The 26714-nt window shown below is 37.2% G+C and overlaps 4 protein-coding genes across 6 annotated transcripts; 2 read left to right on the top strand and 2 right to left on the bottom strand.

Moving 5' to 3' along the window:
- Positions 1–2597: 2597 nt before the first annotated feature.
- LOC126798447 (protein RST1) lies at positions 2598–13661 on the top strand. Of its 3 annotated transcripts, none has more exons than XM_050525419.1 (25): positions 2598–3035; positions 3161–3442; positions 3575–3658; positions 3771–4047; positions 4167–4417; positions 4695–4875; positions 5016–5203; positions 5308–5408; positions 6072–6147; positions 6343–6474; positions 6561–6642; positions 6776–6848; positions 7247–7415; positions 7534–7664; positions 7759–7850; positions 8153–8244; positions 8337–8552; positions 8687–8764; positions 9414–9596; positions 9703–10599; positions 10682–10978; positions 11486–12145; positions 12412–12562; positions 12844–12962; positions 13079–13661. In XM_050525419.1, exons 1-25 carry the CDS (start codon positions 2634–2636, stop codon positions 13451–13453), a joined length of 5589 nt encoding a protein of 1862 aa, XP_050381376.1. In that variant the 5' UTR covers positions 2598–2633; the 3' UTR covers positions 13454–13661. The 3 variants fall into 3 exon arrangements, with proteins under 3 accessions (XP_050381376.1, XP_050381377.1, XP_050381378.1); XM_050525420.1 differs by having other exon boundaries at positions 6072–6148; positions 6422–6474; XM_050525421.1 differs by lacking the exon at positions 6343–6474.
- A 3192-nt stretch (positions 13662–16853) lies between these two features.
- On the top strand, positions 16854–20168 carry LOC126799308 (protein ANTHESIS POMOTING FACTOR 1). The gene is made up of 10 exons (XM_050526484.1): positions 16854–16975; positions 17214–17314; positions 17735–17844; positions 17930–17996; positions 18265–18364; positions 18470–18586; positions 18703–18840; positions 19018–19099; positions 19186–19235; positions 19668–20168. The coding sequence occupies exons 1-10, from the start codon at positions 16895–16897 to the stop codon at positions 19848–19850; spliced, it is 1029 nt and encodes a 342-aa protein (XP_050382441.1). The 5' UTR covers positions 16854–16894; the 3' UTR covers positions 19851–20168.
- An 887-nt stretch (positions 20169–21055) lies between these two features.
- Positions 21056–21561, bottom strand: LOC126799940 (oleosin Ara h 10.0102). Its single transcript, XM_050527204.1, has one exon. It carries the CDS (start codon positions 21557–21559, stop codon positions 21056–21058), a length of 504 nt encoding a protein of 167 aa, XP_050383161.1. The 5' UTR covers positions 21560–21561.
- Positions 21562–25740: 4179 nt separating this feature from the next.
- Positions 25741–26693, bottom strand: LOC126798120 (protein LATERAL ORGAN BOUNDARIES). The gene has a single exon (XM_050524960.1). The coding sequence runs from the start codon at positions 26551–26553 to the stop codon at positions 26077–26079; it is 477 nt and encodes a 158-aa protein (XP_050380917.1). The 5' UTR covers positions 26554–26693; the 3' UTR covers positions 25741–26076.
- Between the last annotated feature and the right edge of the window lie 21 nt (positions 26694–26714).

The following is a 26714-nucleotide window of genomic DNA, read 5'->3' as shown; positions in this document are numbered from 1 at the left end:
ATACTCAGCTTATACACGGAACACCAACCGATGAATGTAAAACCCACCTTGTAACTCTTGTAGAGGATGACCACATTGTGAAACTCCTTTCAATCTCCTACAAACGATTGAAAATAATAATAATTATAATGTACAAAATATGTGTAGAAGTGGGTGTTCAAACAATTCGTAAAAAGGGTATACAAACCTTAACACCTCCTTTACAACCACATTCTCATATTTTTAATCATCAAGTTTGTAGAATATAAATACTGCTATGGGCCCTAATGCAAAGAAAATGCAACATTTTCCTCTCCCAAACTCAGGCAGATGCTACATATCATGATAACAGTCCATATAGAAGTGGAGTATGGTAGTGGTACACATGATATGTATGTTGCCATCTTCATTAATACAAATAATTGTGGACATTTTAAAATGTCAATGTTATTACTTCGGAAAAAAATTGAAATGCCAATTAACTAAAATAACAACTTTTACTCTAGTATAACGAAGAATGTAGTAATTTAATTCAATAATGATTCTTGATGTATATATTTACCTTAGACGCTAAAAGTGACAGGCATAATTATAATTTGTAATTTTGTGATTCATTCACGACCGGATACACTATACGCTACACTCATAAACCTATTTGTATGTTACAATCTAATGCGGAGAAAATTACCTATGAGTTTTCATCCTATGTATTTGTCCCATAGAGCAGTCCAAAGAAACGATGGACATAAGACTCTGACATAATCTTTGATATTTCCTTGATTTTTATGTTCATCCCATTTTGGCTTCAATACTTGATCAACATACATACCGCCGTAACCAATAACTATCATTTAAGTGATATGGCTCAACCGCGCAAGGCACGATCACGCATATTTCCCTTCCTCTTGAAAACATTCAGATAAAATAATGTTGGACCTTACGTATAATATTTCAAGTTAAAAAACATCAGTAAATAAAAGTTAATGTCTGAATAACACGAACACTAGCTGAGTTGATGGCAACAACAATCCTGACTAACCTACTTATCAAATCCATATTAATATGCTACTGTGTGAAGGATCATAAAACAATCATCTAGGAAGAGCAATAGTACAATGAAGTGTTTTGACGATAACGTATAATTTACATAGATTTCAACTATAACAGTACAACACGTATAACTCGAGAGTCTTAGACCAAATATAGTACAACCAATTTTTCATGCCGCTCCATAGCAATTCCAAACCATTATAATGTTTAACCAATAACCTTAAGTACATGTGATATTTCCCAAAACAAAATGTCACTACAAACATTTTTTTTTGTTTTACAACTTTTTTTATGCATCTTTGGACCCCACATATTTGGGAAAAGAATTGCATATAAAATCAAGATATATTGGTTGATTTTCCCAGCCGTGACAACTGCTTGTGTTTCAAATTTTCCTAGCTCATAACCAATGTCCCCATAAGGTTAATTTGTTCTTGCCAAGTAACAAGACCAAGACAGACAGTGATGCAAAACGAAAAAAAAGTACATAATAGTCAATACATATGTTTTCCTTTAAACTATTTTGTCATTTTTGAGTCGCATCGTTCTTTGGTAATTTTCAATGTTTAAAAACGCTAGCGTGTCTTGAGGTAAGGCAAGTCAATTTCGCCTCAAGGCTCCATATGTAAGGCTTTTTACACGAAATGCGTCGCCTCAACACACTTTTCACTCTATGTCACGCATTTAAATGAATTTAATATTATTGTCAATGTGTATCCAAGAGCTTTAGTGATAAATAGAGAATAAATTAAAATGAGAAAAGGGAACTTATATTCACACCTCCTAAAACAACACTTAGATCTCCTTTTTTTTTCTCAACTTTATTTTGAGTTTTTCAATGCATGTGAAATTACCAAAAAGATATACAAGAGTGAAAAAATAATAATAATAATTCCAACCTGTCTAATTTAAACTAGCCAATATAAATGATTTTTTCCTTTTTTGTCAATCATTTATTTATTTTAGGAAAACCCAATTTCGGAATAATAAATTGAATAACATGATTAATTAATTTTTTTATTGTTAAAAAATACGATAAATAAGATTATCAATCTTCATGTATCAATTAAAAAACTACATAGAATTTTTGATAAACTTCTGTTAGGATATGAGAGATAAAATTGTTCAATAGATGTTAAAATTTTTTGAGTTGCTTTTATCGATCATTTGGTGAGTTTCAAATCAATAAATGAAAAAAACAGAACAATATTATTAATTATAAATTTAGGAGTGAAAGAGAAAATTAATTTGAGAAGATGAATTTATTGGATTATATAATTATTAAGAATTTTCGAGTTGTTTATTTAATTGAATAAAGTAGGAATATATTATCCACATATATTTATTTAATTTATTATTATTTCAATATTTATAAGTATGAAACTTAACTTCGGCGCTTTAAGGCTTCTCTTCGACAAAACGCCTCGTCTTCGTTCTTTTAAACATCGGTAATTTCACGGTGAATAGTCTACCCATGCGGTCGTCTTGTTGGATTTAAATTTTACATAAAAGCGAAAAAATAAATTCCTAACGGCGTCGTTTCGTCTTACCGCCACCCTTGTTCTTCCCCTCCGTGGAGTGTTAACTTGATCCTCTCTCAGTCGATGGAGTCGTACACTCTCTTACTGGAGAAAACTCGGGTTCCCCAACCCTCCCTCCAAAAGTACGCCGTGATTTCAATCTTCTCGAAGCTTCGATCCGCCCCGAAGCACCTAGACTCCGACTCCGTACCCGGAAGAGAAGCCATTTCCCAGTGCCTCCACTCCTCTTCCCCCGCCGTCGTCGACCAATCGGTTCGCGAGCTCTGCTCCCTCGTCGCCACCGCCGAAGACTCCAAATTCGATCTACGCCGCGGCTTGCTGGAGCTTCAGTCCGCGCTCGAAGGATCCGACTCCAAGTTCGTCGGCCTCTTCGTCAAAGGTTTGGGGTTTTTGGTCCGGCTAGGGTTTCAGAAGAGCAATGGCAGCTGGTCTTTCACGGACACTGAGTCTCATCCCTTCATTAAGGTAAAACGAAATCCATGATTGCTCAGAAGCTGTAGATTTTGCTTAGGAATTGAATTCAATAGCAATGCTGGTAGATTATAGAGAGGTTTTGATTTAACTGAGCTGTGGTTGTTGAAATTGGTTAGGTTCTTTCGTGCCGGAGCGATGCGGAGGATGAACTTGTGCAGCAGATTTTACTGTTTATGGCTCAGAATAGGCAGTTGGGAATGGTGGAAGTATGCAAGTTCTTGAGGCCGTTGCTAAACTATTCGATTTTGAGGATACCGTTTTCGGAAAATTCGTCTGTGTTTGCGAGGCGTTTAGTCTCATCACTGGCATCACTTTGCTGCTCATTTCCTCATGATGCAATGCCTGTGTTTAAATTGCTGACACAATGTCTTGATTACGTTCCGCACAAGAGGTCGGAAGTAAGTATGCCTTCATTTGAGCATGATTTGGTAGTTTAAATTTCAGAGGATGATGAATTTATGTTAAAGCTCCACTGGTTAACATCGGCTTGATGATAATTCAATTCATTTTTTTTATATAATTCTTCTCAGGATTTCAGAAATTTTGTATATATAGCAGAATGTTTGGTGGATGCATATACAGTAGTTGTGAGGCATTTAGCGGGAACTAGATTGGTATGCTGTTAGACTTTCTATTTAATTTGTATTCTCTTTCTCTCCTTTCTTCGATTTTTGTTTGTTGTTGTTTTTTAAATTAAATTGATATTTTCGTCGTCCTTGATGGCAGATGATTGCTGAGGCTCAACTCTGTGGTTTGGAACTGTTTGAGAAAATTATATCGATTTGCACAATTAGTCATAAGCACTCCGGTTCAGTTGAGCCTTTAGTTGAACTGTCCAAGAACTTGTTGTTGTCCCAGAAAGATAATGGGTTCCCTTATGTACCTAAGTTATCTTCAGCTATGCTTTCGGTGTTTATTATCCTTGTCCAATCAGAGCTTGAGCATGAACAACTTTCCACATTGAAACTCCTGCACCTTCTCTTGAAGTGGAAGTATGGAAATGGTATGGTTGAAATAAATCCGTCTAGGAAATTTACATCAGTGTCATATCCATTGTTTTTATTGCTGCATGATTTTTTTGTTGCTTTTGGTTATTAAGTTTCTTTTTGTTTTTTGGCGTAGAAAATGGTGTGGACAAAAATGGGGGTGGTATGAGTGAGGAGCTTTTGTTCATATTTCCTGTCGATGGTCTACTATCATCTCCTTCTAAACATGTTAAAGGAGTGGCAACAGATCTGCTTGTCATGCTAGAAAGACTTCTAATAAGAGTTTTGGTAGTACCAAAGGATAAACCAGCAAAAGAAGCAGGGGATCCCTCTTTAAGCACACCTGGATCTATTGTGTTTAGAACCTTACAGCATCTCTGGTTTCAGGTATTTTCTCTTTTCTTCTCACATCTGTGATTCTTTTCCATGTAGTCTTGTTGCAATATCCAAGTATTCAGTGAAATTTTATCTTATTATTGTGTGAACGTGTTCCATGATTCAATTTCTTGGTCACGTTGTTTTTCCGTCCCAGTTTGTAACCCTATTATAAAAAGGAAAGATATTATGCAGATATATTAGTCAATGATCTATGCTGTGATTATTAATGTTTCTACTCTATTTTGTAGCACGTGATGGTTGCTTTATATTTTCTTTTGCTTTTCAGGATTCTTATTCGTTGTCCAGCTTGTTTTTAAATTTTTCTTCTATTGGTAAAACTAATAGCAAGGAGATTTATGATGTACCGAGATCCTGGGCTTCTCATTTACAAGAGTATACTCTATCGATTGTTGACAAACGAAAGTCCTCCCTACCTCTCTCGCAAACTCAAGAGATTTATGTAACCGGTAAAATATTTAGAAAGCAATTTCATTCCTCAAGTTTCTAATCATGAAATATCTTGTAGTTATTTGGTTTTCTGCATTTATTGTTAATATTACTTTCACTTACATGATATTTATGTGCTCCTGACTATTATTTGTTGTAGAGATGCCCTTGTTACTCTCTGCCATTGCTGGTCTTTTAGTGATGCATGAGGTACAAGGAAGTACTGCTCTAGATTCTTTGGCTGCTCTTTCGACGATGGATCCTAGATTGGGAGCTCAGATGTTGCTTGCTATCCTATTTTACAACAACATATTCACTAGAAAAGATATAAGTCGCTTTACCATGTTGGTAAGTTTACATTTGTAGTCTGGACTCTTTATCTCTTGATTACAATGAGCAGTTCTGTTTGGTTATTCCTAATCTTAATATACTCTATTTAACTGTATCTGCAGCCAACACTTTTGACAATGCTTCCAGCACTTGCCTCACAGTCTGTGATGATTCCTCTTGTAGTTCAGACTATCTTACCAATGCTTCAGAAGGATGCAAAAGCGTAAGTACTATGGAAATCTTCTCTTTTTAGGTATTATTATGATCAGTTTGGGGTCTTGCTCTCGTATATCTGTTCTGGTCAGAAGGTGGCCTTATGTCGAAGTGTTCAAAGATGAATTGATATACTAATGGGTTTTGTTACCAAAATGAGTATTACATACTGTACAGTAAATATCCACGAATTTAAATGCTGTAGTACTTTCTGTTAATTACTTCCTAGAGTATATTCTATCTAATGCATGTATATTTTCAAACATCCCAAGGATATCTCAAACAATTCACTTGACTCTAAATGACATTCGGAATTGGTTTCATGTGTCCTAGGTGTCATAATGGACCCTTAAGTCTTGTTCATTGTTGTTGATGAAAATAACATCCATGTTAAGCTCTTCACTCTTCAGCAATCTCAAAACTAGTATTTGTGTTCCACTCATAAAGAGGCACACTTTTATAATCTAGCTCTTTTCCTCTGCATTTCTATCAATTGAACAGAAAAAGTAGAAATTTTGTAAGTTGCATTTAGATTTTTTGTGCAAAATAGTAGTTTTGAATCACTAAACTACTCTATTTTGGGCTCTTCTTAAAGTTGACATCTAGAGGAGTTTCTTTTCGGGTAATCTATTTTCCCCCAAAAGCCTGTTTTTAATGGTCATTTGATTTTCAGAACTTTACATGCGACAGCCATTCGCTTACTTTGTCAGACCTGGGAGACTAATGACCGTGCCTTTGGGAGTTTGCAGGTAAAATTCTTAATCTGATGGTCATTGTATTACTTTTATTTTATTTAATAACTGACTGAAGTTTTAACATGGTCATGCTTAGGGAAGATAAATATCTCAGATGCCAAATGCCACTTATAATGTGCCCCTGCTTTTCTTTGTTTCTATTGCTAGTTTTTTTTTTCATATTTGTCTTGTTTCTTGTCATCATTTTAGGGAGTGTTGGTTCCAAAAGGGTTCACTGACTTAAAGTCTGAGAGAAATATATGCATGAGTATGGCTGCATCAGTTCGGGATGTTTGCAGAAAAAATCCTGATAGGGGTGTGGACCTCATCTTATCTGTCTCGGTATGGGTTATCTTGAAGCTTTATTCTCTTTGTTTTGGTTAAGCATTCAGCTCTAAGGTGTGTTCCTTTTGTCTTTCAATCAACAGGCTTGTATTGAGAACAATGATCCAATTATTCAAGCTTTTGGTTTTCAAAGTCTTGGCCACCTTTGTGAAGCTGACGTGATTGGTAATCCTGTTGCCTGTAACCTTATTTGTTTCTGTTTGATGAGCTAATAACAAACATACTAGAGTGCTTTTCTGAATACTATTATTTAATGTTGTGTAGTAAGATTAAAATTTTGTCCACATCTTCTGCTCAGATTTTTACACAGCCTGGGATGTCATCCGGAAACATGTTCTTGATTACACTGTCGACCCAAATCTTGCTCAGAGGTAAGCATGAGAATGTATTAAGCTTTTAGTAATGGGTCTGCTTGACTATACCATGATTAAGATAATTGCTGTCACTACCATTGGAAACAGGTATAGTTAGAGGTTGTGCTCAGTAATCAATAAAAGGAGTTCCTCACAAATCGACCTTAATATATGTGAGGTGACCCACATCGTCCCAAAAAAGAAAAGAAAATACAAATTGACCTAAATATATTTTAGGTATCTAGCATGACCAGGTGAATCCGTTTAGTTTTGGTTATATACTCACATGTCACAGTTTGTTAATTGTTCTTCTTTGCCTTGTTTTGTCTACATGGTTATATTCTGATACTGTTCAACATAGTAAATTATCTCCGAGTAAAACTACCCTGCCCCTTTTAACTTCTGCTTAATGGCAGCCTTTGCCTTCTTCTGAGGTGGGGTGCAATGGATGCTGAAGCACATCCTGAAGTCTCGGAAAACATCTTGCAGATCTTATGGAGTGTTAGCATCTCTGCTCATCCTGGTGTGGAGACACAATGGGCAAAGGCCAGGGCCTCTTCCTTTAAGGCCTTGGCCCAATTTGAGGTAATCTTTTTTTACTGAATGGCTGCAAATAAATAAATAAATTGGATATGAAAATGTTAACTATGAAAATTTTAACCATAAAAATGTTTTTTTTCTTATGTTATTAAATTTTCCCTAGGTATCATATGCTGAACAAAAAATACAAGATTTCAAGGAAAGGATCCTGGAGTTGCTTTCTTGTGAAGGAAAGATTACTATACTCAATGCCATGGAAGCACTTTTGGTTAAGATAATAACATATGAGCACCTGTAAGCAACTTAATCCTTTAATAAACTCACATTTTAGCCACACATGGTACTGATGTTACCCCTTTTTTCTAACTCTTTAATTTCAATGAATTAGCACAAGGCGAAGACTAGTTAAGGAGAAGAGAGTTGCAGGAAGTAAGATCGAGAAGCTGCTGGATGTGTTTCCTCAGGTGATCTTTTCTTCAGGTACTTACAGACATACTGACACATGCACACCCAACTGAGGTTGCCTGGCCAAATTTTGCAATCCTTTGTCAATAGAGGTTCATTTAACAAAGAAACTATGTGCTAATATTATTATTTTCAATCATCAAATCCTCGTGTTAATATTTTGTAAGTTACCTTGATTCACTACATCCATATCAGTAATAGTAGAGGTTCTCATTTTTGATAAATTATCAAACTTCATCATTCTGATCTGCTCTTGTTATTTTTGGCATGCATAGCATATCTGTATCCTACTCTGAGAACAACTACTTCATTTTCAGGGAAAAGAAGTGATGCGAGGGACTTACCTGGTGCAGCCTTGCTATGTCTCTCCTTTACTCCTAAAGATATGAACACCCAAAGGCTGTCAAGGGTAAGATTTTACATCAATTTTTTTTTGTGCTTCATGTCTCAATTAAGCTGTGTCTTCGGCTGTCTTTTGAATCTACATTATTTTTTTGATAGAGTTTCCGGGATATACATTGTGGATTTGAGAATGCTCTGGTGGAACTAGCTTGTTCCCTTCAGCTCTCAAGAAATATTTTTGTTGCCCTTATGTCACTGGAATCATGGAAATCATTTATGCGGCGTTGGCTGAGGGCAGATGTCATGTCCTTTGATGCAAAAGCGTCATCTGTCGCCTTGGATAAAACTAGTAAAGCTGCTAGTGACATTCTAAAGGTTCATTCAATTGAATCATTTGATAGATATATATCGTCCGGTTCAATTTCATAATATATATATATATATATATATCCAGTAGTTTTCCAAACCTGTTCTAACATTTATCAATTTATACAATGTTAAATGTGTAGAGTATGATAAAAATAGCAGAAGAGGCTCTTCCTAGATCCGCTGAAAACATCGCACTAGCTGTTGGTGCCCTTTGTGCGGTAAGATATGTTTTGTGGAATATTTATGTAAATTTAATAAGCCTACCATGTATTTCATTTTTTTTAAATATTTTTTTAGTTTAACTGATGCATGTGATAGAACCAGAACCAGGAGGACTAAAATTTATTAACTGTCTTCGACTTCCCCTAGATGAAACATACAAACGAGAGAACATATTTTACCCCATAGGCGCTGGACGTGTTGGAAAATTAAATAGTAATTACATTTACCCGTTCAATATTGTTAATTATTATTCATGTTGAGCTGCTCAATTTCAGCACCAGTTGACTTGTCTCCATTTCAATTTTATTCTAGCTGTCCATTTTTTTAGTATAATATTATGGAAAACAGAAGCAAACTCTTGCATTTAAAGTATACAAGATGGACACCTAAAAACTGTGGCATGATATAAGAATGATACAATAATTGGTGTAAGGAAGATCTACAGTAATGTTCATATCGAGCTGCACCGAAGCTTCAACCAACTTGCCTAGAAACGATGTGAAACAAAAGAAGGAAGAAATATTAATGTTAGTCACTGATCTTCGATGTTCCCTGTAGTTCCGGCCTATTCTCTTGTGAGGATTAAGTTATTGAAGTAATTAGTGCGTGTACTCTGCCCAGCCTTAAGGTTTGGTTCTTTGTCAGGTCTTACCTCCGTCTGCCCATACTGTTAAAGCAGCTGCCTCAAAATTTCTATTGAATTGGTTGGTCCAGCCTGAGCATGAATACCGCAAATGGTCTGCTGCAATTTCACTTGGATTAATCTCAAGTTGCCTACATGTTACTGATCATAAGCAAAAGTATGAGAATATCACAAGACTTGTTGAGGTAGGTTCAATTATTTGATTCCTATTCTTGATTGTTGAATTACTATAATTTTAATATTGGTGCTTGTCTCCCCACTTCTGTTTTCATCGATATTGCATGCCTTCAGGTGATGTATAGTAGCAAAAGCACCCTTGTCAAAGGAGCCTGTGGGGTTGGCTTGGGGTTTTCCTGCCAAGATCTTCTTACCAAGGCTGATGTTGCTTATAATTCTAGCAGAGAGTTAGACTCAGACAAGATGTCAGAAAGGGACTTGCTTGGTGACATAGTTAAGGCATTCTTATGTATGATAAGTGAGATCACTCAAGTGGCTCCTGATATTTTTGAAAGTTTCTCTGCTTATTTCTGTCGTGGCAGATATGATATAGACACGAGTACAAATGCTGAGTTGTCAAATGAGAACTGCGATAACTCTCTTGAAGATATCTGGGGTATTGCCGGACTTGTTCTTGGTTTGGCGAGTTCTATTGGGGCAATGTACAGAGCTGGGGCGCATGATTTTATTTTCAAGATAAAAGATCTTATGATATCGTGGGTTCCACATATGAATAGATTGGTTCAAGGCTCTGATTGCTACTCTAAGGGTTCAGAGATTGTTTTGTCTGTAGGATCTTGTCTTGCGATTCCCATTGTAGTGGCATTTTACCAAAGAGTAGAATTAATGGATGAGACCGAAGTAAACCATTTAGTAAATGGTTACAGGGATCTGATTTCTGAATTACTGTCTGTCAAAAAATCTGGCACCTTCTATCACAGCTTATTGATGGGTTCATGCATAGGGGCAGGCAATCTACTTTCCTGCATACTGAACGAAGGGGTGCATGCTATTCAAGTTGAGCGTGTAAAGGGTCTGCTAGAATTGTTTAAAAAATGCTATTCTAGTCCTTACCCTCCTTTAGTCCATTTCGGAGGGATGATTGGAGTTATTAACTCTATTGGAGTAGGTGCCGGGATCCTGCTTGACAGGCTTCCAGTAACCTCTGTGCAGGCAGCTTTTGAACCAAAGGTACACTAATTGACATTATTACTGTTGTTTTTGTTGGGTTCTTTCTTTACATGTGTATTGACATTCTTGTTTCTTGTGATAGGAATCTGGCTATGTCATGGGTCCTCTTCTCTCAAATCCTGCTTGTGAGCAGCATTTGACATCATTGATGCAGGATATATTTCTTGTTGCACAGAAATCTGATGATCAGCAATTGCAACAGTATGCTGCATGGGCAGCTTCGTTTCTTCGAAATCATTTGTTGTCCAAGGACGCTGTCAATGATGAAAGTAGTACTAATACTGATTCAGGTGCTTCAAAATCTGTCTCCCAAAGTTTTGCAGATGACAGTTTAGTTATGAAGCTTTCTTCATGGCTAATGCATCTCAATTTTACCAGGGTATATTTCTTGCTCATAGTTTTATAGCGGTACAACCTTCTTAGGCAGTTTTTCTTCTGGATGTCTACTTGTTGTTGCACGTGTACTTGTTTCTTTCTTTCTCTCTTCCTTTGTTTATTTCTTTTGGCATGTTGAGAGATATGAGTGCTGTTGTTAACTTATTATGACTGTTGATTATACTAGACTTGCATTCTTACTGATCTAAAAAACGTCACACTGTATGAACTATGAAGTCTTAGATATTCCCCTGTACTTTTGATTTGCACATGAGAAATTTGATTTACTTATACAGCACAGGGGAATTACTTCTATGATAGTTACGTACAAATTGTAAAAAGATTAGAAGACAGAAGTGGGTTGAAAAGAATGCATATAGTGCTGCTTTTTTCTTCTCTTTTTTTTGTCCCTTTTCCTGCTCTGAGTTGAATTGTATTATTACACGAAAAATGAAAATTATGTTCTTTGTTTTCCTATGCATCTTTCTAATGTATCAAATTATGATTTCAGACAGGTAATGTTTCTCCTGTTGGCACAGTGATAACTGTGGTAAGGTGTCTTTCACAATCTCCTAGGTTGCCAACTTTAAACTGGGGAGCAATCATCAGACGTGGCATGAGATATGAGGCACAAGTTGCAGAGATGTTACCAACAGATTCATCATTCCGGAAAGGAATTCTTAGGGAGGAATGTCTGAAGTTCTCATTAGCTCATGCAAATAAATTTGACCAACTCTTAACTTTCCTTGATGAGCTATCTGATTTGTCCAGATTCAGTACACTAGAGTTGAATCTGCAATCTTGTGTTCTCAACCATCTTGCCGACCTCGTAAAATTATTCTCCGGTTCCAGGCTTGAGAAACTATTTGATGATCTCTGCAACTACTTCTCTTCAGCTAATTCACGTCAATCACATGACACTGATGAGACAAGATTGTTGCGGATTTCATGCTGGAAGGGTCTCTACGAGTGTTTAGACGAGGCTTCGTTAGATTCTCTCGAGTATATATCCCACATTGAAAAATGCATGGAGGTTTTATTTTCGTTGTTACCTGCAAGGCAATTGGTAACCGATGTAGTAGTAGATCAGTTAGATTCTCTGAAGGAGTGGTCTGAGGCAGTGACCTGCTTAGGAAAGGCTCGAAAACATTGGTTAATGGATTTCTTACAGGTAAGCGTATGCTGATAATGTATATCTATGCTATACTGTTTCTTCAAAAATCTTTGTAATACTTGTTTGATAAATATGCTGGTCTAATCAGTCTGTAAATGTGATAAAATTTATTAAGTTACACAAATTAAGTCCAAGTTGTATCTTAGAAATTATATCTGGCTTTAGTAATGTGTCAACACTTTATTTTAATAAATAAGATACAAGGATACAAGTTAACATTCTGGCACATATGTGTAAACTTGTTTAATTGCATTGTCTCACAGGTTTCACAGGAGGGCCTGAAACAAGGAGATGGCCGGCTTGCAGAAGTTTTGAAAAAAATTCAAGCCAGAGCTAAGCTAGTTAGATTTGGTTTCATCCCTTTCACTGAGCTGGGAAGACTAAAAGCCCTGATATTGAATACTGAATCCGATGGTTAGTATTTTGACCAATTTCTACTATAGATATATATAGTCTTTTTCCCTTAATTGTAATCTATCATAGAAAATCAAAGTGACACAAAAACTTTTATGTAGGATTATAGGACTTCCAACTAAACCCATGTGGCCTAATTAATATAGACATTAACATATTCATTCATCCAATGCACCGTGGCTTTCTCACCTGAGCACAACTCCTATCCCATATTGTAAGAAATCACGTTTATGATCTTCCCAAGCTATATAAAAATTTATCCTTGCTGCGTTTGTTTTCAGGCATATGGGACGTGCTTGTGGAAGTTGTAGCAGCTTTGCAACATGCAGACGGAAGTATCAAAAGACAATGGCTCATTGATGCAGCTGAAATTAGCTGTGTATCAAGTTATCCGTCGACGGTATACACATAGTACCATTCCCTTTCCTAGTAGATATAGAGATTTCCATTTACTTTCCTCTACTAACAGAATTCAAGCTCCTATTTAATATTTTATACACTCTTTCTCATATGTAGGTGTTGAGGTTTCTTGGGTTACTTTCTGGTAGCTGGAGCAAATATATGCCACTTCTCATTTTGGACAAACAACAAGTGCTGAGTGATTTACCAGTCACCCTTTCTTCTCTTCTTTCAAACTCTAGTTGGGGAGGAGTCGTGGAATCTGTCGTTTCTTCTCTCTTTGCATCAACAGAGCGCATTTATGATTGGACGGCACATGTGGCACGGGGAAAGGATATGCCGCCCAGTATGCAACCTATTGATGAAAGTGAGAATCCCATGGCTGGTTATCTTTTGCGCATGATGCATTCTACCTGTGTAATCTTGAAGGACTACTTGTCTCTTGAGAAGCAGCTTAAGCTTGCCAATATGGATATAATACTGGTTACTTGACAAACGAGAAGACTAATGCAGCAATTGTAACATGTTCATATTTGAACTCTCCTAGTGTATGAAGTTTCGAATGTTCAGCTCACCGACTGTAATTAGTATAGCAATTGTCGGAAAGCTCCGACCCGAACCTTTCCTGCTGTCATGTCCTGTATTGATACCTGAAAATAGGTACTAACCCCATCATAATAATATTTACTAATATTAGTGAGGATTACTAACTACGAGTGGATTTCACAAGAAAAAAAGGAACAAAACAAAACTATGGGTCTGATTGTTGAAAATGTTTTATGGTAGCAGGATGGAGATGCTGAGAAAGTAAATGCCTTTTTTTTTTTGGTTAAAAAAGGGAAGAAGGATTTGATCCCCAGATCGCGACTAATAATACTCTGATATTATTGTGGGAAAGGGTGGGAGATTAGTTGATATGTTGCATCCATTGCAAAATCTGCGTGTAACCCCCTTATTAGTCGTTATCGCAACGAGGGGAAGCTGTCATAGTGCAAGTCATTGTATAATACCATATAAAATGATGTCCGCCCAGATGGTTTAACTTGTAGGCTTTTAGCCTTATAGGATAGTCTTCGAAGCAAATGACAATGAAGACAAGTTGCTATCTCCCCTGAATTTCGTAGTAGAGCTTCAAATATTGTGACTTTCATACTGAACTTGTACAGTTTTGTGTGAGGATGGCGAAATGACCAAGTCGTTTAAGTTGCGAGTTTAAACTCATTAGTGCTGGAGTTGATGGAGATGGACAAGGATTTTACGATTTCATTCCTGCTACTTAATCATCAACTGAGGGTTTGGATCGCAGGGTGACACTTGATGTTACTATTATCAGACACACACGCCTGTGTTCCATTACTCGATCGGTTGCCCAGCACACACCATTATCATGTACATTGCATTGTCCAGTGGCTGGAGATCATCCACCTCTGTCCTCTCTGTCGATATCGATATTCAATGCCAACCAAAGATAATCAGTCATTGTTCTCAAAGCAAAATAGGATGGTACAAGTATTGTATGATACTATTCTTCTCCATGAGATATCACAATACAAAGTCTAGTAGGAGAATATCTTCTAAGATTACACATAATATTTCACCTTTATTTACAAGGAGACTAAATATCCCTAGAATATTCTACAAAAATACACCACTATTATGCCAAGTTGCCAACCGAAGATGTTACTATCTCTTAAGAATTGAGATAGAAGCAGCTTAAGCTTGAGACAAAACTTGTTCGTCCCAGATCTGATCATGGGTGAGTATTATGAACATCATGTGTATCAAAGAGACCGATCAATCTTGTGGGGGAACATGCTTCGAATCAGTGTTAAGTTGCATCAGGCAACAGAGAGCCAACTTACCGGTAGGTACGAACAAACTTTACCGATGGCTAAAAAACGTTATTGGGTCAAGTTTTCAAAGATGAAGCGATATTTATCATCGTCATCAAGCAATGTAAACGAGTATAGACGAAAATACCTAAAATTCTTACACGCATGGGTGTCCCCCAACATGTACTGCCCGCTATTTTTCAAGAATTGGCTACGGTGGTCGACGCGGCCGTCTCTGCCCACCATATTGATGTGGAAGTGTTCGACGTGAAGTACCTCATGGACGGTGATGACGGACGTAGTTGGAGGTGGAATGATTCCTGCGAGTAAATCATCGATTGATGGTTTGAGGCAAGTGACAGTTGATACTACTGTGATCACAAGAACACCGGCGTGTTCGATTTGTTTGGAGGATTTTGCGGCTTCTGTAGATAATCAGCAACAACAAGACAAGGTTACACGATTGCCCTGCGGACATCATTATCATCTACATTGCATTGCGCAGTCGCTGGAACTCAGCCACCTATGTCCTCTCTGCCGATCGATACCAAATGCCAACTCATGATCAGGAATATAAACATAAGACCGATGGCGAGGGATATTTCTTTATTAATTTTGTTCTTGGGAGCAACCTTTTTTCTGCTCTATCGTTAAGAAACCGTGGGTAAAACAATGAGGACTCAGATAACCGTGGTTAAAACTATTTTGTCTGAATATAATTGTCTTGCTTGTGCGTCTTTGACGTACTTGATCGAGTATTTTGAGTATGTTAGTCTTTGTTCATTGGGATATATATGTAATCGAAGTATTGAACAGAAATTTCGATCTCTCGAAGAGACGAATTAGACAATTGATAATATGGTGCCATTGCCAATCCCTCTTGAATCTTGATAATGACGTACCGTAGAAGTATCCTGAAAACCAGAATATATCTGAGTATTTACGTACGTGCATGCATGCATGGTTCTCCTCCAAACTGCAGTCCTCCTCTTAATTGACTTGGTTCAAAACCTACATGAGATAATGATCATCCAGTCCTGTTATAACCTCTTCGAACGAAGAAACACATACGTACGTAAACGGTAAACCCTCATACTATGCAGCTTTTCCTATAGCTGCTGCTTGTGATCAACCATGTATCCTCCTTAGGCTTTGGCTGTTGGGTGCTGACATTTCCAAATCACCCCATTACAACGTGCTCTTCAATCCCTCCGATCAGGCATTAATACCTGATGCAATTGCAAATCAAAGCTTTGTCATCAGATAAAGGTGGAGTTGCATGAATTGCACTCGTTCATTCCAATTGCCATCCACTACTGCCATCTTTAACTTGAGGAAGGCTGATTCCGATTCTGATTCCAATTTATTTTTAGCTAAATTTAGCTAAAGTAGAGGGAAAATAACACAAAGCTATACACAATTCACGTGCAAACTTAATTCTAGGGGAGCCAAAATGAAAAATTTGATATCAATATCTAAATTTTAGACCATTTAATTGGTTTTAGAAAATAATTTTTCTTACGGTGAGATGTTTCAACAATTGAATCATTTCCAACACCCTAATTTCTATCCAATTACAAGTATGAAAATATTGAATTTTCTTAAGTACCTCCAAGTATGTGATACCCTCATTTATTGATATCATTACAAATTTGTTGTTGACATTGTGGTAAATAGGTTGATAATTTGGGTAATTCTAGTTATATTGGTTGTAATTACTTCACCCATAACATATTACAAGATTATGAACAAATGTTTGTCAATTCGGTAAATTTATTTAGTTATTTGTAAATATAAAAAACATATATTGTAACTTTGTTCTCAATACTGTAAATTTAGTTCAATGAAATTATAATTTTAGTTCAAAAATTAGTAATTGAGAGTATGTTATACCTCGAGGTATTCTAGACGACCCCTGAAAATATTGTAGAAACAAAAATAATTAAAAATAGAGTTGGCAAATTCATCGAATCAATTTGGGCCACCAGCGACGTCCAATTTCAAATGTCAGACCCGTTTACGTAGCCCAACAACAAACTCTCCTTCAGTTCTATAAATCAAATTCCAATTCTGGTTTCGCTCTCTGTAAAACTCGTTCACAATGATGAAGACGTCATCGCTGACGGAGCTCGATGACGAAACGGTGCGCAGCATGGCCATCGGCGCCGTCTTCTCCGACTTCGTAAGCTTCTTCCGTTTGCTCTGCTTTACTTTCTTATTCCAGCACAATCCATACTCGCCGATCCAAATCAGTTTAGCTACTTTGAATTTGAGCTGGCTTTGATTACCGCCTAGGGTTTGAATTAGCGACTTCATTATTATTAATTCAATCAATATAAGCAATTGAGAAGTTTGATTTTATACTGATTGTAGTAAAAAGTGTGAGTATAGGTTACTGATGATGAGGTAAAAAATTTCAGGGAGGGAAGATAAACTCGCTCGATTTTCATCGGAAGGAGGATTTACTTGTTACTGCTAGTGAGGATGACTCTGTGCGGCTCTATGACATTGCTACTGCTAAGTGAGTTTACTGTTTGTATTTGCAAGAATTTAACTGTTTACTGTATGCGCATGGATACTCGTAGTAACTGCTTTGGTTTAGTGAGTATTGAATTCGTTGTGAAATTGGATAGTGTAGTTGTTATTTGAGGAGATAATGTTTTGTTATTTGAAGTTGAATGTCGGTCGGCTTGAGTTTTGGTTGTCTAAGTGGACTACATTGCAGTTTCTAAGCATTTAATCCGCGGTCTGTGAATGATTTGTAACTATGTGGTGCTGATGCTTGATTGATGTTAAGACTTTTGAAGGTGTATGTGTATTGATTATTGATCCTCAGTATGAAACTTACTGTGTTTTATAGATGTAGCTTACATAAACCAGTGAATGGAACCTGTATTCATGTCTTTACATTACTTGTATAAATACTTTTTATGTATTTCAGGTTGCTGAAGACTACGTATCACAAGAAACATGGAGCGGATCGCATATGCTTTACTCATCATCCGAGCTCTGTGATATGCTCGTCAAAATATAATTTGGATTCCACCGGAGGCAAGTTTTTATGAAGTGCTATTGATTATTGTGATATTTTATTCCTCAATATATTTGAGAAATGACTCCAAATTTTTTCTGGCAGAATCACTGCGGTATTTGTCAATGTATGATAATCGATGCCTTCGCTACTTCAAAGGCCATAAAGAGAGGTAGATCCTATTACCCTAGGTTTCTGTCACAGTAAGGAGATAATGTGATTGGAACACTTCTTCACTGGTTAATTTTCATGGAATGCTTGTTGTAATAATTTCCAAATCAAGGCAGTAGGAATCTGTACCAAAATAGTTTTTAGGAACCCCAAGGTCTCAGTTTACAAAAAATGTATTTTTCTCTTTTTTGTTCATGTTCTCCATTGTTTAGCTGCACTTATCATTCTTTTATCTTGCAAGGAAGTTTACTCATTTTTTTCTGGTGTAGAATTGTTTCCCTGTGTATGTCACCTATCAACGATAGCTTCATGTCTGGTTCATTGGATCACAGTGTTCGAATATGGGATCTTCGTGTAAATACATGCCAGGTAGGTTTCTGTTTAAAACATTAATTGGTTTTAGGTCGAATAAGAGTAACCAGGAAACTAGATCCATAGTATTTAGATGAGCAGTAATGTAATTTATGCTTGCAGGGAATTTTACATCTACGTGGTAGACCTACAGTGGCCTATGACCAACAAGGTCTTGTTTTTGCTGTAGCCATGGAAGGAGGTGCTATCAAGTTGTTTGATTCACGCTCGTATGACAAGGTCATAACCTAATCAAGTTTTAGTTGGCAATATGTGTGTATATAATGATGTGTGTATATATACACACACATCATTATCTTCTTAGTATGAATTTAACCGAAAGTTTTTCTAATTAGGGCCCATTTGATACCTTCTTAGTTGGTGGAGATACAGCTGAAGTTTGCGATATCAAATTTAGCAGCGATGGCAAATCAATGCTACTGACCACCACGAACAATAACATCTATGTTCTTGATGCCTATGCAGGAGATAAGGTACAATTTCTTGTTTAAATTATTTTGTATTTACACATTGGGTGTGCCCTTGCATACCAAATAGGTAAACACTTTAATGCTTGCACACAAACTTGTGAAATGCCTCTGCTATATATTCAATCTAATTATAAGGGTGTTAAATTGATGTATAACGGTTTTGATCTTTCCCTTCTGCAGCGATGTGGTTACAGCATGGAACCATCTCCAAATACGAGTATAGAGGCGACATTTACCCCAGATGGCCAGTATGTGCTGTCAGGTATAAGGCTTTTGCACTGGTTGATATCTTATAGATATACCATATATGTGTGTTTTCTAAATGTCATTTTCTTTCATGTTCACAAGGCTCTGGAGATGGAAATTTGCATGCCTGGAGCATCAACAGGCGGAATGAGGTATCAGTTTCTACTTTCTACAAATTGTACTTGTGATAATTAGCTTCCGAAGCTAGTCACTAAGCAGGGTGACTCTTTCCTTATCCTTTTTGATTTTGTGAATGAGTCTGGTTCACTAGTCACTAGTCTACAAAATGGCCTTTTGACTGTCCTTAGGCGCTCTCCCTTCCTCTGATAACCCCTTCTTGTTTCATTTCAACATATGGAAACAGCCTGATTGCTCAATTTGCTGCCTACCTCCGATGTGAAGCATCCACTTACTACCGTTTCAGTTGTTTAATCTAGTTTACACACTAGTGTTATAATTTGTTCATACTTGTGTTATGGTTTTTCTGGAAACCTTCTCAGGGTTGAGTCATGCTAGCTAGTTGTATATGCTTAGAAATAAATCCTGCATACTCATACCCATTAAATTTATATCCATTTCTATAGGTTGCAAGCTGGAACAGCCACATCGGAGTCCCATCATGTTTGAAGTGGGCTCCTCGCAGAGCTATGTTTGCAGCTGCATCGACTGTTCTTACCTTTTGGATACCCAACGATTCAAACGCTGATCCCGCCGTTGTGGACTCTGAGCTCACTGCTGGCGCTGAATCACAATATGTATCTCAGTGAGATAGATTTATCTGCTTCCAGCCTCAGGAGTCAGGATATGGTTGGCTATTTTGTATTGTTCTGTTCTGCTTTATTACTGCATTGAAGATGGAAGATGCTCACGGTTAGTTTGTTTCGTATGCTTTTATGTATCATAGTGTATTCAATACCCAGGTTAAAACATTCATCGAGTGCTAAATTATTAGGATATATCAAGTAGAAAATATTGAGCGCTCAAATATTAGGGTATATCTAGAAATATCGAAGAACATTGGTATCTGGTAGTGAAGTATTTGCTCATTGGAAATTAGTCATTTGGTAGTGATCAGTTTTACCGTTTGGTTCAGTGCTTTATATCGTGGTTGATCTTTCTGGTTTGTATGGGGAAGAAACTGTCCGGTTTGTTGACAGGGAAGCATAGCCATCAGCCATCCTCATTCGTCATTCATTACGTTAAGAGGGTTAAGTCGGGAGGGGGAAAACATGGTGAACCATACTTTTTTAATGTAATGGACGCAATTAACTGTTGAAAACGTGAAGTGCCAGATATTGGCCCAAATTTATCTACTTCCGTAATCCCTTGGCCATAAAATGAAAACACAGCACAGCCAGGAACACCAACGGAACCTCAGGTCTTTCCTTCAACGCGTCTCTGGTCCGGTAGTCCTCTTTGTTTCTTGTTGTGGTATATACATTATACTGTGCCCGGGTTTTAGATATCAAGTGGAATATCAAATATTTGTGAAAAAAAAAACTGAAATATCAAGGATCATTGGTATCGGCAGCTGTGTGGAAGTGAAGTATCTGTTCATCATTGGAATTAGTCATCCGGTACATAACCACCTTGCGCCTTCATTTTTGTGTTCGAGGCTAGTCCTTCTGGATTGTAGAGGGAGATTTGTTTTTTTTTGTTGAGAGGGGGAAACATTGTGAACCAAATTCAATACATTAAGAAGGTTTGCTGAGCAAATACGCCTGAGAGGGGAACGTTCACTCGGGAGGGAACATAGTGAACCAAACTCATTACATTAAGAACACACGGTAAACACAAAACTGTAGAAAACAAGAAGTGCCAGAAACAGGTAGCAATGACCAAATTTATCTACCTTCCTAATGCATTGACGAAAATATCAAAACACATGCAGCACATCTAGGAACACCTATGCAAAACAACACTCGTACATTTTATTTCCCTTCCACTCTCAAAGAGACACTCAAGTCTTCCTTCAACGGGTCTCCGTAGTCCTCTTTGTTTCCTGAGCCTTATGCTGGACATCTTGACCCATCTCCTTCGTTTTCTGTCCCAAATACTCCCCCATGTCCGCCATGCGCCTCTTGGCCGAGTCCAGCTGCTCGGGTACCGTTCCAGTTGCCCTTCGGAGGAAATTTGTGACCCAAGACAGCGACGAGAGTCCAGTGAGACCAAAAGCCCCTGATGTGATGAACGCCGTAACGGCAAGGCCTAAGACAATGGCAGCAGGGACAAGAACAGGGCTGAAGACAAGGAAGAGAGGCGCGGCACAAAGAAGGGCGATGACGGTGCCCATGAGTGTGAGTCCAGCCAAACAAAGAAGGGTTCCACCGACGGGAAGGAGAGTTATCACAGCGAGGATCTTGCCGGTCGATGGGCCTTGGTGTTGCTGAGACTGCATGCCTTTGTAGTCTCCGACGTCAAATCGTGGCTGTGCCGGGCGCACTTGAATCTGGTGTGGCTGAGGACGGTCGGCCATTACTGATGATGCTTAGCTTTCTTGGCAGTGTAGGAAAACGAGCTGTGACTTTGCAAGTATAGTGATTGAGATGGAAGAGGTAGAACGGTGGTTATATTTTATAGAAGGTTCGAGGGTTAGAGGTGGTGACACGTAGTGGGGAGGAGGGTGAGATGGGGCTGTGCATGAGGAACAAGTTTCAGGGTGGTATAGTTTTGGGAAGTAAACCCTAAAACGGTGAGAAGCGTTAAAGCTATGAAATTGATGTGGCTTCATGTCGAGGACTCTGCTGCCACATTTTGCATGTGATTCCTCTTCGCGTTGTTCACTTGTCGTCTTCTTGCACATTAGTTTTGCTCGACTTGTCGTTGTGTCTGATCATCATCGTCGACACTCGAAATTTTGATCACATTAGGTCATGAACCAATTCCTTTTATTTTCGATGAAGTCATGAACTATATGCATATTTTGCTTACATATGGAGCATGTCCCTTTTTCCTACATATAGTGGTACAGTCAAGGGTATTCTGACCTTTGGGTCAATTAGTGTCGAAAGTCCTGATCATGAGGAACTTAGACTAGATTGTGTACTCGAAAGAAAACTTGATACTGGCTTGCTTTATTCATGCATGTGAAGTAGAATATAAGGTTTATTTCACTTCAAGAGTAAGAAACCATATCAAACGACATATATATGACTTCAATAAATGTAAATTTCGATCCTAGCCACATTAAGTTTAACTAAGCTCTTCTATATATCCAGTATCAACTGGGTTAGGCAAAGTTTTGGTGGCAGAGCTAGAAACGACGAACCGGGCAACTTTGTTAAGAATGATGAGAATGGCCGGCCAGTGGCCGCAACAACGAACTCCCAAGTATGATTTAAGTTCTCATGCTTCTGTCTAATACATAAGATCGAGTTCGAATTAGCACCGATTAATTCCATTACCATGTAATATGATCTGGATGTCATTCAAGTGATTCAACATATAAGAGTGCGATATCACATCAAGTCATTTTTAACTAGTCAAAAATTAGAATCCAAGCTGAAGCCCCGTACATAAATAGCACGCTGAAGTAGAACATCATTCAATCTTGCGCTTTCCAGAAAATTTACAATTAATCAAGCTCCACTAGTTAGACAGTGTGCTAACTGTGCTTCACTCATTGTTAAATCCCTCTAATCCAAAGCAATCGCAGATTACCACCTCTGGTGGGTCGGACCCCGCAACCATGGATTCGCTTCTTTGTAGAGGCCTGCCCCAATAATTAGCTGAGTTTGAGCACTTAATATCACAAAATGAAAACAAAAAGAAAAAAGACACTGTTATTTCAATAGGTGAAAGAATTCAGATTATGCGTGCAATGTGCCTTCTGAGTATACCTTTTTGGGCAGTTGTGGACTTGTGGCGGCCAACACAACATTCGGCTAACGATAGAGACATGACCTAGCTAGACTCCCTTCATCTCCGATGGAATTGAATCATGGATTTAGACACACACACACACACACACAATTTAGTCGACATTTTGACACTGTTTTCTGTTCGGCGTGCTCCTTTCTGCATTGCCAAAGTAGAGACATAAGGGATCTTTCAAATCAATCTTGAATTTTATTCAGAATTTCATATATTGTCGGACTAATTAAATTCACACTTAATTTTGAAGATACTTTTTAAATAAAACCCACTAAATTTATTTTTTTAATAAACACATAAAATGTGTTGACTATAATACATTTTATGTCTTAACTTTTGTAATATTACAATTTGCCACTATTTAATTATAACATTAATATTATAAAAATGTTTAATTAACGCAATGTCATAAATACTTTAATTATTAGTTTTTTTATAATGTTAATTATTTTGTTGTTTTCAATTTAATTATTATGGCTAGGATCATGCATTGTTTCTACAAATTTATAACAAACAAGTTAGGTAAGTGAGAGAGAATTCATTATCTATATGTAGTCATATATATATATATTATCAATTAAGTAACTTGATTTCACATAGTTACCTATATATTAGACTCTTATTTTTATTGTACCTATTAGTTAGGTTTTATTCTAAATTATACCTATGATTGGGGTATAGATATATACTGTTGTGATCATTTTTTTAGGTTGAACATTAAGTTACTCAAGCCTTGAGTACTTGGTTATAGGTAAATTATGTAATTTTGAGAGTAAAAAGTTCTCTCGATCAGGTTTAGTTATCGTTTAATAACATACTTATCATATAGAGAATAAACGGTCAAATAACAAAATTGTGTACCTTGTAGTACGTAGAGACATCAATGTCACAACTTTTTCCCCAATTTTTCTGCTTCAATATTCTTATTTTGTTTCAAAATATTTATTTAATCAGCTCATAGAGACGCATATGCATGCAAGAAGTATTATGGATCGAAGGCAAGAAGAAGAGCATAGCCTACTTTATGAAGACTCTAATCAAAGTCTCTTTTCATCTTTTAACATAAATGAAACTTAAATCTAGCTAGCTACCAATCTATTACAAAATGGAATACTTCTATAGAGTGTATATGCAATCGAGTGAGTAATGAAAATATAAAATAAGGTAAGAAATATGTAAAATTAATTATATATAAAGTTAAAGTCAACTAAATTTTAGTTTACTGTTTGAAATTTAAATTGATGCTAATTTTGAGAAACATACCATATATAGTTTTATCAAATCTGAAAGGCAATTTAGTGTCATCAAAAATAGAAAATACTACTAATTATAGACATATGTGTGCTAAATATAGTAAGTTTGCGTATGTGGAGCTAGTGGGTGTAAAATGAAAAAAAAAATTGTGCATCAACTTATTTTAGAATAGGCTTAGCATTATTGAGTTTATATCTAAATTTATCAATATTGTCCATATCTCAAATTTATTCTGATGCTATTACAGTAAATTCTATAGGGTGGGAACAATGCATCTCACCAGTTCATCATCCACCATATGTAACCTGTTTGTATTTCTACAAACACCTCACGTATGTCATTGGTATTTATCGATATATTACGTAACCTAGCTAATCAATAAGCAAAAATTTATAGATCGAGCCCTAGCTAGCTATAGCATTCCGTATAAGAGAAACAACAATAATTATATATATATGTGTGTGTGTGTGTGTGTGTGTGTTTTGACAGATATAGCTAGGCCGGGCACTCGATCGGGCAGGGAAGAATTGCATGCATTAAGACAAGGATGAAAATCCAAAGCAGTGTTCTGGGGTCGGGCAATTGCATTTTTCTGCAAGTGTAGGTACCCTTCATCACATGGGCAAACAATCTCCTTTTCAACTTTTGTGGATGTGAGTTCACTTCATGGATTAGGACTTGCGAGCTACCTCTGTAGCTTATTAATCAAGAGTACAGTGGTCGGTTACAGTACGTACGTAGTGATATGATGAATAGAACCAGAGATTTCATCCATCACACCAGAGAACCAGAGCTATCAGTAATTGCTGTAATTCAGTACCTGTATCGATCATTAGTAGAGGTGAAGAAATTCACTTTTACGGGTGTATATAGAAGTCAACATATTTAATTACAGTGCTGGCACCTTTTATATAAACGTCCACAATTCCATCCTTTAAAATCAGATCGTTTTGGAGATCAGGATCTATAAAATCAAGTAGAAGCAGCAGAGATATGTTTTTGGTTCATACTAGCTAGAAGATTGACAGGCAAAAAAACAAAGGGACCAAGGCACTCATTTTCTATTTCACAGAACTTGGCTCTGCAATGCATGAACCAGGGAGCCCCATGTGTTGGGTATTATGGATGCGACAATCTATTTCACTGTTTTAATTTGTGTAATTTATGATAAATCCATGTGTGTGTATCAACTCATCAGAGTCACACATACACATAGAATTTGCCACGAACAGCATGCAATCTAGTTTAGTGAATTATTGATCATTTAGGTCATTTAACAAATGTACGTTTAGTACGTACACATCACGTAAATCTAAAATGAAAATGATCGTAAATATATATGTAACTAACTGAATAAGCTTTTGTGATGGAAACCTAGCTAGCAACAACATAAGAGATATCAATTATTCACTCTAGACTTCATTCATAATTAAAAAAGCTATTGTTATATATAAATGCAAAAAGTAACTTCAACTCCAAAAATAGAAATCTTAAATCTTTTTCCATGTTCCAGATTAATATTCAGCCCTATATATTTGTAAAGAACAACAAACTGACCAATAAATAGTTCCTTATTTAGCCAGGGACAGAACACCATAATTATTTAAACTGACCCCTTCACTATTAAGAGAAGAGAGATCAGATCGAGTCCAGATAATAAATATAAACAGAAAAGAGTTTATACATGCTAGTTACTTAGCTAGGACGCCAGGAGCCCAGGAGAAAACCCTGCATCTGAATCAATCAAACCCTAGATAATACAAGTCTAGCGCTCCACATAAAGATCGACGAACAAGTACATAGCAATGAAATCATATATATGACGTCATATCAATATACAAATTTACTCGTCTGATGATCTCTGGCTTAGTTTCTGTGATCTCCGTAAGGCTGATGAGCACTACCCAATGAGGAAGAGAAGCTGTACAGACCAGGATTTGGACCAAGATGATGAGACCCTCTTTCAGTTCCACGGTTACAGCTAGCGCCGGCGTAGCGGAGGAGGTCGGCATTAGTGGCGTCGAGTTCCTTTTGAAGGCGAAGGATCTGCCTCTGAAGGACTGAGATGGCTCCAACGCATCCGTACACCGGATCTTTGATTCTTGCTTCGGCTTCGTAGGCAAGAGAGTTCACTGCATCTTCCCTCTGATGAGGGAGCACTTCATTGAGAAGCTTACTAACATTGCTCGCTCCAAATATCTTGTGAACATTGGCAAACTTGTGCGGCTCCTCCGGTGGGAAGTAGGGAGCAAATACACAATCCGGCATGCATTTTCTCCTCAGAAACTTGCACGCAGCACATGGAGAATTGCAGGATGCTGAATAACTACTGGAAGAAGCCATGCACACTATCCGCACTTCTGCAGCAAATTAATTAGAGATTCCATTCTAAATTAAAATCCATCCATAAGCGCCGCGGTGCATATATATATAGATATGTTATATGTATACAGAATCTCATGTCGATCGGAGGTTATAGTACTTCGGACCATCTAATTTCTACA

The sequence above is a fragment of the Argentina anserina genome, chromosome 6, assembly GCF_933775445.1.
Source record: "Argentina anserina chromosome 6, drPotAnse1.1, whole genome shotgun sequence".
NCBI classification, from domain to species: Eukaryota; Viridiplantae; Streptophyta; class Magnoliopsida; order Rosales; family Rosaceae; genus Argentina; species Argentina anserina.
Note: the sequence above shows the minus strand (reverse complement) of the source record. Positions and strands in the feature narration are given on the sequence as shown.